The sequence below is a fragment of the Condylura cristata genome, unplaced genomic scaffold (assembly GCF_000260355.1).
Source record: "Condylura cristata isolate star-nosed mole 26May11 unplaced genomic scaffold, ConCri1.0 scaffold00010, whole genome shotgun sequence".
Classification (NCBI taxonomy): Eukaryota; Metazoa; Chordata; class Mammalia; order Eulipotyphla; family Talpidae; genus Condylura; species Condylura cristata.
In genome coordinates this window covers 57175975-57191240 of record NW_004567111.1, presented here as the reverse complement: position 1 = coordinate 57191240, position 15266 = coordinate 57175975, and the positions used below count along the sequence as shown (strand labels likewise).

The 15266-nt window shown below is 41.3% G+C and overlaps 1 protein-coding gene across 3 annotated transcripts in view; it reads right to left on the bottom strand.

Annotated features, from left to right (window-relative positions):
• Positions 1–1988: 1988 nt before the first annotated feature.
• The window catches only part of N6AMT2 (N-6 adenine-specific DNA methyltransferase 2 (putative)), a 38664-nt gene continuing 25386 nt past the window's right edge, over positions 1989–15266 (bottom strand). The window contains exons 4-6 of one of the 3 annotated variants that reach the window (XM_004680355.2): positions 14137–14417; positions 13125–13267; positions 1989–2515 (exon numbers count right to left, since the gene is read on the bottom strand). In XM_004680355.2, coding sequence (XP_004680412.1) covers positions 13131–13267; positions 14137–14417 — 418 coding nt within the window. In that variant the 3' untranslated portion in view covers positions 1989–2515; positions 13125–13130. Of the gene's footprint in view, positions 2516–8263; positions 8450–12354; positions 13268–14136; positions 14418–15266 lie in introns of those variants that run through there. The other 2 variants (XM_012723355.1, XM_012723354.1) reach the window with 2 other exon arrangements.

Here is a 15266-nt window from a genome sequence, read left to right as displayed (position 1 = left end):
AAGGAAATTTCAGCACTCCATAAGGTGATGACTTGAACTGGACTTTTAAGTATGGCACCTGGAGGAAGGTGACTGTGATACTGGTTTGGGAAAGAGAGCACCTCGAGCAGCTCTTTTGATGCACATATAAAATCCCTCCATCTTGTTGAAAATAACTACATTTCATCCTTTTTTATGTGTAATACTCTAGGGTGTGGATAGGATTCGGCTGTCCAGTGGACACGTAAGCTGCTTCCGTGTCTTAGCTATAAACACTGTGGAACATACATATTTTGTATTTATGGTGTCAGACTCTTTGGATGTAGTCCCAAGATTGGGGTTGCTGAGTCATATGGCATTCCCACTTTTCATTTTTTAAAAAAGATTTATTTATTTATGCATATAAGAACTAGGATACAGGCCAGAGATGATGTGTGTCGGGGGTGTGTGTGAGACAGGGTGGGGAGCAAAACAGGCGGACAGACTGAAGTACACTGCTGAGGGGAGCGGCCAGTGGGCAGGAGCAGGGACAGGAGACAGGAGAGGTCTGCTGTACCTTGGGGGTCACCTCCCGCTGGGCGTCAAACTCATTTTGCAGTGGCTATGGATAGCCATTATGAAGTACAGCTTCATAATGCTGTACTTAACTTCCTGTGCACCAGGGAAGCCCAGTTCATTTTTCACTTTTTAAGAATAGAAAATAACCGTTTAAACCCTGATTCACTTTGAAACATCCCAAGCTGATCCGCCCTGCCCTCCTCATGTGCAGCTCCATCTCTTCTGAGAGGAGGCCTGTGCACCTCACTGACAGAGGGAGATGGGTCTTCTTGTGGCCTTCTGGACGGGTGTCCTGAGCTACCTTTGCAGGTGGCTTGGTGGCAGTCTCTTGATTTGGGTTTGAGACAGTGAGGACCCCATTTTGGGGGCTACTGTTGGCAGGCTACCCCAGTGGATGTTGCCTTGTTTGGTGCTGCAGAGAGCCCGGCAACTGGAGGAAGGTGATTGTGAGCCCCCTGAGACCTGGCGTGGTGAGCCCCAAGCCCAGAGGGAATCAGTCTTATTACATCCCAGCAGGATGAGTGGGCCCTGTGGTGCAGGTGCTAGGTGTATATACTTCTTCTGTCCACATTAATGTAAGCTCCAAAAGCTTTTTTAGAGAATGGCTTAAAGATAGCTATAAACCAGCCCTCACCATTTTAAATACAACAGAGTTGCCTGGATTGACTCATCTTTGGTGGGAGTCTTGCGTGGACTCTAACTATGGGGTGTTATGTTAAAGCTGCCCCTTTTTGTTGTTCCATTTATTTACTTTTAATATAATTTATTTATTTTTATATATTTTACATTATTCATTTTGTGCAGCGTTTGCTTTGTTTTCTCAGGTGCAGTCCCTTACAATTTCCACCACCATTTCACCCATGCACCATCACCATAATCCCTGTGCTCGTACCTCTCCTATTTTGATCCCTCTCTCCATCTCCCCTGCAGAATTTCTCTGATTTATAATTGCCTGGTAATTTTTTTTGTTATTATTTTCCCCCGATTCCTTACTTGGGCCCCCTATGTTCTTGCTCTATTTAATCAGTGATCTCCATTCCTACTGGCCCTATAGGCTGTCTTTTCTTAAATGTAAGATCCAGCCTCTTCCAAGCTTGAGCTAAACACTCCTCTCTCCCCTGCAGAATCTCCTACGACCCAGCCAGGTATCCCAAGTACCTGCCAGAGGCCTACTGCCTGTGCAGGGGCTGCCTGACTGGACTCTTTGGGGAGGAGGACTTTCACTTTCGGAGCACCCCTGTCTACATGCCCACCGTCATCCTCCGGCGGACGGCTGCTTGTGCAGGGGGGCGCTCAGTGTACGCCGAGGAGTATGTCACCATCCCTGTGGGCTGCACCTGCGTCCCAGAGCCTGAGAAGGACACAGACAGCATCAATTCCAGCATGGACAAGCAGGGTGCTAAGTACCCACTGCACCCCAGCAACAAGCCTGGCCAGCCCTGAGGCTGGGGCCCTGTTCTTTCTCCAGGTTCCCTTACTCACTGGGCATGTTCAGCAACTTCAGAGGAGAGAGGTGAAGATGCCAGAGTAAAACAAAACAACTAAGCTGGAGAGGGCTTCACATCAGGAATACGTGGTGCTCAGTCTCACTGCAGCCCCTGGTTTTCTTTTAGGCAAAAGTCAGTTTGGAGCTGACGAGACATGAACACGCCCAGGCCGTGCGTGAAGGGCCTGGGCCAGCCACACACCAGCCACTGAGACATGGGAAAGTTTATTATTGTGCTCACAGGTCACATGACTGAGAGGAAACACGATGTCTAGGTCTTCACTTTGTCTTTGTTTCATGGTTGAAGTAGATCTTTTGTAAATTGTTAACCAAGCCTAATAGCATCTTTTATTTATGTGTATTTCATTCCTGGGTAGCAGCTGTCACAGGAGCAGTGGGCATCTGCTTCCCTGTGTATCTTCTCTGTATTAGTTTGCTCTGGTCAGAAGCTTCACAGTGAACTTTCCACTTGTACAATTTATCAGCAACAGTCTGTCAATATGAAAACACATTACTAAACAAAATTTAAATTTTCAAATAAACAATTCAAAATTGAAAGCAATAGCTGCAGATACTTCTTAGAAATGTTATTCCTGCTGATGTTAAATCCAGGATTGTTTTTGTCCAGAAGAAAGAAGGTTCAGAGCAACTTCTTGTTGCCAGTTCAAATTAACAACGATAACCAAAAAAATCCATAAATTAAACAGAAAAATTTTCTTTCAAACCAGTTACTTGGGTAATTGTTTCAATCATTACACTATTCATTCATACACTGATGTATAACATTTCCTGCCACTCCTCAAATATAAATAGTACAAGTATCAGAGAACTAGAAAACCATTTGCCCAGGGAAAACAATTCTTATTAGTTTAATAATTATCTTATTGAGTTAAGCAGCTTTTTAAAAGGAAGCTCATTCCCAGTGGAAGAAACCAGCTTTCTGTTCTGCCATCTAGAAAGGGAACTTTTTATTTGTACTCCTCCTCTGAACAGAACATTCATCAGTTTAATAGGTGTTGAGCTTGCCCTGTTCTGTGAACCACACAATCTCCATCCTCGCTTAAAATACAAACTGTGGGCCCTCCCTGGTGGCGCTGTGTGTTGAAGCACAGCATTGAAAGGCTAAAGCCACTTCCGCAGGAGTTCGATGCCCGCTCTTCGATGCCCGCCCTGGAGGTGACCACTTGCGCTGCAGACCTCTCCTGACCTGCCCGCTGCTCCCCTCAGCAGTGTACTTGTCGATCTGCCTGTTCTGCTCCTCACTCTGTCTCTGGTGAATCCTCTCCCCATGCCCCCCTGCACCTCTGGCCTGTACCCAGTTTTGTAAGCATAAGTAAATAAATCTTTAAAAATAAATAAAATAAAATATATAATGCAGCTCGCTCCATTGCCCAGAGGGCATATGTGTTAATAAGCTATATTTTACATAACTGTTGTTTCTTCATATTTGGTTATTACTGTAGCACCTAAATATCACTTAAAAGTGACTTTTTTGTTTAAAGGCAAGTGTCAATGAATAATAAGTCTGTATTGGGACAGATTTTGTTTTCTTATTAAAACTAAGTTTTTAAAGAAGGATGGAATAGGTATTGTGTCTCATCAAGCAAATGGAAATTTACTGTCTAGCCAAAACTCAGCAACATCTTTTTTCCCATTCTCAGAAACATGCTTATTATTCCACACAGTTAGCATTGCTGCCTTGTTGACATGGCCTATCAAATCCTAGGCTTTGTAGAGTAGCAACACTGTGTTAGTGCAAATATCATAGCTTGGTGGAAGTACCTTTTGAAGATTTTGTACAACCCACAGTATTTCTATGTTTGCTTTAAAGAAACTACCAGGCTCATTAAGGAATCACAATCACAAAACATTCTTGCATACCTACTATTTCATGTTCTGGGCCAGTTTCAGGCAAAAGGAAACAAAAGGTAATTTTTTAGTACCTAGTTCATGCCTTGGTTTTGGGAAAGAATGTGAAATAATTCTGTCTGCAGTGGGGTTTAAAGTCACCCAGACATTTTGTTCTTATTGCCCAGGCATCCCACCCACCACCCCCAAACAACTGAGTTGGATGGAGAATTTTGAATTGTCAGCAAAACTGAATTACTATGTTTCCCTTCCCACTCATATTATGGATATTTTGTCTTTTAGTGCAAATCTGAATTAGGGAGGACTTGCCTTACACCCTGGCGTCCTCACTCCATCTCCTAAATGGGCAGGAGAACACCAGGCATAGTGCACATTTTAGGATGTTGCAAACCTCTCAAACTTTAGAAGTAGGAAAAAGTTTGCTAAAACGGAAATCACGTCAGGAGTCTACAGCAATAAAATTTAACATGTCCATTGCTTAGTAAATAAAAATGTCGATTATAATTTTAATGTGAGTCAAGCTTTCTTCCCTCCTCCATAATGAAATAAGATTTTTCTATGCCAACAAATTGAACAGCCTTGAAGAAATGGGCAAGTTCTTAACAACACACCACCTACTGAGACTGAGTCATGAAGAAACAGAAAGTCTGTACAGACCCATTACTACTAAGGAGTTTGAATCAGTAATCAGAAACTCCAAACAAGCAGAAGTTCAGCATCAGACTGAACTGATGAATTCTGGTGAATTCTGCCAAAGGTTCAAAAACATTCAAAGAAGAATGTTTCAATACTACCTTTCTAAACTCATCCAAAAAATAGAACAGAAGGGAACACTCCCAAACTCACAAGGCCAGCATTACCTTTGCGAGGATGTCCACTCTTACTATTATTTTTTAAAGATTAATTTATTTATGCATAGAAGAGCTGGGGACAGGCCAGAGGTGTGGGATGTGGGGGTGAGAGGTTTCACCAGCGACAGAGTGGGGAGCAGAAGAGGCAGACATACTGAAATACACTGCTGAGAGGAGCAGAGGGCAAGACAGGAGGGGTCTGCTGTGCCACGTGGGTCAGCTCTCTGGCCAGGGCTCATACTCATGTGGTAGTGTCATAGTGCTGTGCTCCAGCCCTTTGCACCACCAAAGAAGGTCCCACCAATTTTATTGAACACAGTATTTGAAGTCCTAGCCAGGGCTAAAATTAGACAAGGAAATCTAAATCAGAAAGGAATATGTAAACTCACTATTTACAGATATTTTATATAGAAACTCCTAAAAAAAGCCACCAAAAAAAGCCCATTAGAAATAATACACAAATTAAGTGGAGTTGCAGAATGCAAAATACATAAAAATCTGCATTTCTACAGTAATAAAAACTAGCAGAGAAATAAAACAATTGTATTTACAGTACACCAAAAAGAATAAAATACCACTCCTGTTGACACACTGATTTTGGACATGCAAGCCTCCAGAACTGTGAGTGGGTAAATTTCTGTTGTTTAAATATAAAAAAAATACCTATGAGTAAAATTTTTTTAATGAATAATAGTTAATTTTTACATCACTTTGTGCATTTTTCCATGTCAGTTGTAATCCCTGTGGGCTTCCCAGCACCAAATCACCCGTGTGCCATCATCATAGTCCAGTGCATTTCCTTCCTCCCACTGGTTTTGATCCCATTCCCCACTCCACCCCCACAAAATGTCTCTGGTATAAAGCTGTTCATTATTATTATTTTCTCATCTGGTCCTAGGAGTAAATTTAATGCATAAAGTAAAGGACTTGTACAACCGAACATTTTAAGACATTAATGAAAGAAAGTGAAGACACAAAATCTATTCTGTGCTCATGGGCAGAAAAAATTGTTAAAATGTCCATAAGGTCCAAAGCAAGCTGCAGAGTCAATCAAAATTCATATGGTTATTTTCCAAAGAAATAGAACAATCAGTTCTAAAATTTGTATGATTCACAAAAGACCCTAAGAAGCCAAAGCAATCTTAAGAACAAAGGTAAAGGCATTATACTTCCTGATTTCCAACTTACAGTAATTATTTCACAAAAGTTCTAATCAAAACAGTATGGCATTGGTGTAAAAAGGACACATGGCTCAATGGAACAGAATAGAGAATCCAGAAATAAGCAAAAAACCCATGCACGTACAATTAGTGAACTGATGGCAGTGGGGGGCCTCCCCCTGGCCTACGGGGTAGGTCTCAGAGCTATCACTGCTACATAGTGAGTTCCATCCCTCACGAAGGAGGTGACCCACATGGCAGAGCCGACCATTCTGTCTCACCAACTGCTCCCCTTAAAAGTGTAGTTTAATAAGTCTAGCATTCTACTCCCCAATCTGGCTCTGGTGGGTCCTCTCCCACAACTCTTACCTGTGCCCCAGTTCTTCAATGTAAAAAAAAAGAAAAGAAAAATACAAAGGGGCCAAGTATATATAACAAAGCACAATCTCTGTAATGAGTAGTGCTGGGAAAATGAGCTAACCATGTTCAAGAGAATGAAACTGGACTGTTATTTTACCCTATAGACAAAAATGAACTCAAAATTGATAAAAGATTTGAATGTAACACCTGAAACCACAAATCTCCTAGAAGAAAAATACAGGTTCCTTGATAATTTTTTTGTATTTTTTGTATTTGACAGAAGAAGCAAAGGTAGCAAAAGCAAAAAATAAGTGGAGTACATCCAACTAAAAAGTTTCCACACAGTAAAAGAAACTATGAATGAATGAATGAAATGAAAGAGCCACCTCTAGAATGGGAGAAAATGCAAATCATGTATCTGATAAGGGGTTAAATTTACATAAAAGGCTCATACCACTCAGCGAAACAGCAAAACAATCCAGTTAGAAAATGGACAAAAGATCTGAAGAGAACTTTTCCAAGAAAATATGCAGATGGCCAAAAGACATACGAAAAAAATGTCCAATGTTACTAATCATCAGAGAAATGCAAATCAAAACCATGATGAGACATTATTTCATTCCTAGTTATTATAAAAAAGACAAAAATCAAGTGTTGGCACTGTTGATGGGAATGTAAATTGGCACAATTATCGTGAAAAATGATAAGCAGATTACTCAAAAAATTTTAAAAAGAATTACCATATGATCCACCAATTTCATTTCTGGGTATTTATCTGAAGAAAGCAAAACACTAACTCAGAAAGATATCTGCACCCATATGTTCATTACAGTATGATTTACAATAGCCAAGATATGGAATCAAACTAAATGCCTACTGATATTTTGAAATCTATTTTATCTAACATTAAGTATAGCTGTTCCTTTTTTTTTTTGTCCATTCGTTTATAGGATTGTTTTCCATCCTTTTACTTTCAACCTATGTTTATCTTGTGTAGTTAAATGTGTTTCCTGTACACAGTAGAAGGTTGGGTTCTGTTTTTCAATCCAGCCTGCTACTCTGTGTCTTTTTATTAATGAATATCATCCATTTACATTTAGAGTTAATATTGATACACTGGCATCTGTATCTGCCATTTTGTTTGCCTTTTTTGTAATTTTATTCCTTACCTTACTCTATTCTTCCTATTCATCTCTCTGTTGGTTTTGACCTTAGGGTTTCTTGTAATATTTTTTGAAAGGGAGTTTAGTAATAATGAATTTCTAGAGGTTCTGTCTGTCTGAGAAGACTCTTATTTTTCCTTCACAGAGGAAGGAGACCTTTGTGGGATGGAGTACTCTTGATTGGCATTTGTTGACCTGGAGTTTGATAAATATCTCACTCCATTCTTTTCTTGCCTATAGTGTTTCTTTGGAGAAGTTAGTCACTAACTGTTTTTCTTTTGTAGATTATCTGTTTCTTCCCCCTTGTCAGCTTCATTATTTTTCCATTGTGTGCCTTGCTGTAGTTTTCCTTTCGTTGTGGTAATTTGGTGGTGGTCTAACTTCTTGTATGTCTGTTTTCGTTTTCTTCTTCATGCTTGGGAAATCCATTTCAATTAGCTCCTTCAATAGGTTCTTGATTCTTTTGTCTCTCTCTTCACCTTCTGGGATTCCTCCGGCTCTTATATTTCCTTTTCTCATGGTGTCAGATAGTTCTCAAAGTGTTTCTGCATTCTTTTTCCTTTGATTCATTCTTCCATTTTTTCTATTTTTTAATTTTATTTTAAAAGATTTATTTATTTGTGCACACAGAACTGGGGTATAGGTAAGAAGTGCAGGGGTGGTGGTGAGAGGATTTACTAGAGACAGACTGAGGAGCAGAACAGGCCGACTGATGAACACTGCTGAGGGGAGCAGCAGGCAGGTCAGGAGAGGTCTGCTGCACCATGTGGATCACCTCTGGGGGCGGGGATCGAACTCATACTGAAGTGGCTTTAGCTTCTCAGTGCTGTGCGTTAACCTCTGTGCCACCAGGGAGGGCCCCCTATTCAACAGAGAAATACACCTCACCCAGTCTGTGGGCACCTCCCAGTGGACTTGGTGTCATCATGTGTCTGGAGGTGCAGGGCTCCACGTGAGATTCTTGACAGGCTGAGACATCAGATCTCTGCTTGCTAGGTCCCTCTAGGTCTGTCTAGAAGAAACCTGGATTGAAAGAGAATAAGGAATAACAGAAGGGATAAGAGGAAAGAGGAGTATGATACAGAAATGTAAAAGGTACAAAGGTGAGAGAAGAAAGGGTTAGATATGGAGAATAGGAAAGAGGAGGAAGAGGAGGAGTAAATGTAATAGTTCTCCTATCATCATTTTTCTTTAAGGATTTATTTATGCACACAGAACTGGGGTACAGGCCAGAGGTGCAGGGGTGATGAGAGGATTCACCAGACAGAACAGGTCCACTGACAAAGTACACTGCTGAGGGGAGCAGCAGGCGGGTCAGGAGAGGTCTGCCACACCATGTGGTCACCTCCGGGGCAGGCGGGGATCAAACTCATGCTAAAGTGGCTTTAATTTCATAGTGCTGTGCTTTAGCCCGCTGTGCCACCAGGGAGGGCCCCTTATCAGTTGTTTTTTATGGTAGAACTTGATCTTGGGCATCTTGCTGCCACGTTGATGATATCCTCTCGATGGGTGAATGGATAAAGAAGTCAGGTACACACACACTGTGGAAAATTATTCAGTATAAAAAGAAAATTTTGCCTTTTACAACAACATGAGTGGACCTTGAAGGCACTACACTAAGTTGCATAAGTCGGGGAGAGAGACCAATACACTAATTTGAAAGGAAACATGTACTCCCATATTTAGTGCAGCGTTAGTTGCAAAAGCCATATTATGGAAACAACCTAAATGCCCAAAAATAAGTGAGTGGATCAAGAAATTGTGATATGTATACACAATGGAATATGACTCAGTGATCAAAAATGATAAACTCATGTCATTTGAAGCAACATGGATGGGGCTGGAAAGGAAAATGCTATGTGAAATAAGCCAAAAGGAGAAATATGATAAATGGTGTCACTAACATGTGAAATATAGAGAAACAAAACTATCAGTTAAAAAGTAAACCTTGAGGCCCTCCCGGGTGGCGCAGCGGGTTAAAGCACAGCACTGAGAAGCTAAGGCCGCTTCCGCATGAGTTCGATCCCCGCCTGCCCCGGAGGTGACCACATGGTGCGGCAGACCTCTCCTGACCCGCCCGCTGCTCCCCTCAGCAGTATATTTCAGTACATCTGCCTGTTCTGCTCCCCATTCTATCTCTGGTGATTCCCCTCGCCCATCACACCTCTGGCCTGTACCCCAGTTCTGTAAGCATAAATAAATAAATCTAAAAAAAAAAAGTAAACTTTGAAAGTTGACTATAGAACTGAAGCATCCCTAGGGGGAGGGGTGAGAAAAAAGCGGGAAGAGTATGGACAATGGACTGGAGGTGAACCATAGGTGTGTCAGTGGTGGGTGCACTGCAATGGCAGTATCTGATAGGGAACCCCATTACTTCAACCAGAAATAAAAACTTGGGGCTCCCTGGTGGCCAAGGGGTTAGTCTCAGTGCAGTCTGTATCCACTGCAACACGAGTTCAATCCCAGCCAGGGAACTCACTCACACAGCGCAGCAGACCTCTGTGCCCACTGCTCCCTCAGCAGTGTATTTCAGTAGATCCACCTGTTCTGCTTCCCACTCTGACTCTGATGAATCCTCTCACACAGCCCCCAACCAACTCCCCACCTCTGGCCTCCACTTGCTCTTCTATACATAAATAAATGTTTCTTTAGAAACTAAAGACAGGTATTATATGATCTTACTTATGATGTGAAATGTGAAAAAGCATATAAACAAACCAGTCTAGTTCAATGGCACTAGTCAAGGAGGTAAAGGGCTAAAAGGTGGTTGAAATGGGCGAAGGGGAGTAAAAAACACAAATTTCCAACGATGATGTAAGTCATGATGATAGATAGCATGGTGACAACAGTTCATAACACTGCACAATACATTTGAAAGTTGCTATGAAGATAGAGCTTGTTTTTAACCACAAGAAAAATATTGTAACAATGGCAATGTATATTAGTTAGATTTACTGTGATGCTCATTTTGCATTCTATATAAATATAAAATCATTATAATATAGATAGAAAAGTAATGCTGAATGTCAATGATACATGAAAAATAAAAAAAACAACAGTGGGCCTGTTCTTTACGGAGTTCTGAGAGAAAGAGGGAGAGATGTGGGCGGTGGGGGGGTAAAGGGAGGGGCAGCAGGGCTCATACAGGCTCACTTTGATGTCCACTGTATTTATACATGTGAGGCATGAAAGCCAGCTCATCTTCAAGGGAAGAATGTTGAATCCACCTTTTGATGGGAGATATGTAAAATATTTTCAGGAAGTTCTTCAGTGAAGATCGCCATCATTCCAGGCCCTGCACACAGTGCAGCTGCGCAGGCACGTCCTTGTGTCCACGTCTGACAGACACACACAAGGTGAGGAGAGACTGAAAAGGCCAGCGGGAGTTTTCATGATTTGATTTGCAATCACTTTGTCACCACTATTTCAGATTGTTCTTCAGGGGGCCGAATGGTGCACTCTCCCACTCAGGGTGGTAAAGCAGCACAACAGGATTTGGGGTGCCTGAGGGCACTGCCTGTTTTTTGTTTTTGTTTTTGTTTTTGTTTTTTTGCAAAACACACAGTGACAGCAGGGGTGGGTGGGCTCCCACTGAAGTCAGCCTGCAGCCTTACTGGCTGCAGGGCAAGCTCACAGCCTCCTGTGTCTCCTTCCTGTTTGTGAGCATGAACATAGCACCTACAATGTGAAGTTCTTACAAGGATTACAATGATGCTGCTGTTAAAGAAACTCACTTTAGTACAATGTCTGGCACACACATACAAATAGTAACTACTGCCCTGGTGACTCTTATTATTAATATTCTCAATATCTGAAAGGGCATCTGACATATATGTAGGCATTATGGGCTCTGCAGTGTGACAGAAAGCATCTTTCCAGAGCCACTTGGTTTTTGGCATGAGAATGGGTCTTTGGCACCTGGATATAACTGTTCATACATAAAAAGTCAGTATGAACCAAAGGAAGCGAGCCATTTTTTAGAATGAAATCAATGTATTGATGGAGACTTTTAAAAAAAAAACATTTCTCTATCTAAATGTTAGATGTAGAAGACAACTGAAATTGTTTTCTCTACGCTGCTACTTGCCACAATTCCTAAGTTACACATTCCATATATGATTTGTCACTAACATTTATTATTGGCCTATGTAATCTTTTGTACATGATTCATAAAGAAATAATCATGCAGGAGATGTTTCTGAAAGAACATTTATTGACGACTTCACATGCTAGGTATTGGGCACACTGCTTTTTTAAAAAGTCGTATAAAATTGTGATTTTTGAAAGTAAAATCATGGTGACAGCCTTATGGTTTCTGACTTCACCTCAAGCCCATGGGCCGCTGGCCCATGTGGCCAGTGGGGTCTCCATGGTCCTGCTCAGCTTGGCCCTGGTAGCCAGTGCAGCTTCTGTCTGGAAAGTGATGGTCACTACATCTGAACAAGAATAAAGATCTTTCCTGTCTTGGAAGGAAGCAACATCATTTCCCAGAGAAAGGGTGTTAAAGTTTTATTTTGAAGTGACTGCAGATACACAGGAAATTGCAAAAACACTACAGAGGGCTTATGTATCCTTTACCCTGTTTCCCCTAGCAGTGATAGCTCACTGAACAGGGGTGATACGATGTCACCCCAACCTCATGCAAGGCACTGGTGCAGCCCTCTCTCTCTCACTCTGTGGAATGTGGCCACTCCCCGGCTTGTCAGCCTGTGCAGTCAGGACTGTCGTCCCAGCACCACAGAGCTCTCCCTTTTATGGCCAAACCCACCTCACCCCACGCTAACATGTCACCTCTCATCTGCTCTCCATTCCAGGGTGTTGCCACAGATACAGGACTGCATAGCATGTGTCCGTGGAGAACTGGCCACTCAGCAGAGGCCCTGAACATTTGTCAGTATCAATGATTTTTTTTAATAGTTTAATTTTACATCATTTTGTGCCTTTTCCCATATCGGTTGTAATCCCCATTGGCTTCTCATCACCAAATTACCCGTGTGCCATCACCGTAGCCCAGTCAATGATTTGTTTTAACTGCTGAGCAGTGTTCTGTAGTGTGGAGGTCTGAGAGTATTTTTTGAACAAAAATAGAGTCTAGCATACTCCTAACCTCCTTTGTGCCATGACATCTGGCTTGCAGAAAGCACTTTTATTTTCTCTGTACTAAGAGCACAGAACATCTCTCGGCTAAGGAGTGTAGGCTGAGACAGGCACAGCACTGTCCCGCTGGGGCCCCAGTGCTGGAGAGAGGAATGAGATCCAGGAGGCCCCCAGACAGCACTTCGTGGGATTATCAACTTACCTCACGAAGGCAAGTTGTTTGTTCTTGGGGGGCCAGGCCCCCACACAAGATCTACAACTGCTGGGCTGCATCAGAGGCAGTGTTAAGAGGGTGCAGCCTGATGGAGAGCTCATGTTTGTCTAATTCAGTCTTGGCCAACTCACTGAGTTGTTTATGCTTTTGCTTCATACCCATGGGCTATAAGATGTCTTCCACCTATAATTCCATGGATTCAAAAGGGCAGATGCTATGGAGAAGCTCGCAATATGAAAATCATCATGAGCAACTATATTCTTTATTTTGGAAACCGGACTAGGGAGAGCCCCACTCGTGCGGTAAGGGAGATTATGTGATTCTGCCAGGAAGATACAAGAGGGGAACGAACATCACAAAGGGCATTCTACTGGCTTATATTCCTACCTGTATCTAAACATCATGATCTAGTCCAGATTCATAGTTCACATAACAGCGAAACTCATTTGCTAAGGTTCGTGTGTGTTTTGGAATAAACTTGCACATCTTCACGCCAAGGAGTTTTGCTGCCTCTTCTTCCATGACTGCACCTAAAGAGAAAGAATCAAATGAGCCACACGCCCTCATTTAGAGGAAGGCGGGGTCCTAAACTTTCTAAACTGAACACATAGAGTAATTAATGACAACAACATTCAACAAGCGGTAAAAGTTGGCTTTACATCCAACGTACTTTCACCAACATTTTGGAAAATGACCTGCTTTTTCCTTTTATTTTTTATTTAATAATTTTCTTAACTCCGCAGAGCTGAAGCACTTAGAAAATTAGAAATAGATTATATTCTTCAAAATAACATTAGACAAGCAAAAATTACTAAAAACTAGATCTTGCCAACTATGAGACAAGAGCCCCCTTCTCAGTAATATTTAATCTTGCAACCTCCAGGAATACACTCACACTAATTTCTTCCTCTAGTCCAGCCCTGACCTACCCCATCTTGCAAATGTGTCAACAATGTAACTCTTTTGGCCCACATCAGTAAAATGCACTTCATGTCTATCTATTTGACAACAGTTTACTAGCCTCGGAATACGCATTATACACATAATACAATAAACATGTTAGCTCCATGATTACATGATTCCAAATTTCTCTTTTATCAAGTAGAGACCAAATCATTATGCTACTAATGATGATGATGATGATGATGGTCAGTAAAAGTAACACTTACCTGCTGCGTGCCAGACCTCACTTTATATGTAATCCTCTAATTCTCAACAACCCTGACTAGCAGCTACAGATAAGGAAACTGAGGCATAGAAAAACTACATGACTTGTTTATGGTCACAGAGTAGGTGGGGGATTCAGTTCTTGATTTCTAAGAGCTCTGCTAATTCTCGAAAGCTAAGGCTTAAATATCACCCTCACTAGCTCCCAGGAGACACGCCAGCTGGCACCCACCTGTGCACAGCAGAATCTTGCTTCGTGTCAGATACTTAATGGTTTCTGATGTTTTTCTGAGGCATTCCTCAGAAAGATAGGGGGGGTCTGCTATGACGATGTCAAAACTATGTGCAGTGATTTTTTCAGGTAAATCCAAAGGATTATTGTAATCATAGAAGATAAATTCCTCTTCATATATGGAAAATCTTCTATCATATTCAAAGATGTATATAGAAAAGTCATCTCTATGCAGCTCTCTCAGTTTCTGGTAAACACTGGGGGCGCTCACACATGCAATCCTAGAATTCAAAAGAAACACTCATGAAAGCTCTTGAATGGACAGTGGTGTTAAATAAAGACCATTTCACTAGCAATGTACATTGGTTAGATTTTCTTAAAGAAAATAATAGTGCAAACTAATGTAACAGTGGTAGATTTTGAGACAACTTTACCCTGCCACTTTAAGGTATCTGGTATTTAAAAATTTACTAATTAAATAATTTTAAGGTAGAAAATAATGTGCTTTTAATAGTAAAAAAAATTAGGAATATATTAGGACAAAAGTTAGCTAACTCAAAGTCGAACTTGATTATTTTTATGTTGGTCCTTTAACATTCATTTCAAATACTTTTTACCTCAAATTATTCTGACATCATTTTGTAATATTCATAATCTTGGATGTGAAAAACCCAAATAACTGCCTAAATAAATCCAGTTTTCCAAAAAGAGACATTAAAGTCAGGTGCAGATAAATTGGAATTTCTGCCTTTTGTATAGGAAATTATAGAATCCTAGTTATGAATGAGCAATATTACAATGGCTTTTAAAACTTAGTGCTGAAAAGCTAGTGGTAACTTAAGCACTGGTTACTGAGTTGGTGGTAGTACATCTATTACAATGGAGTATCATGTAGCCATTAACTTCAAGATACTCAAGGAAAAAAAAGAGTATGAACTCCATTTGCTTTCTCTGTGAGAATCTAAGAGCTGGTATAAGACCCAGGATATCTGGAGACCATGGGGATAAATAAAGGCAGACTTTTTAAAGTTTTATTTATGCATACAGAACTGGGGTTTGGGCAGAGGTACAGGGGTGGTGAGAGGATTCACCAGAGACAGAGTGGGGAGCAGAACAGGCCGACTGAGGAA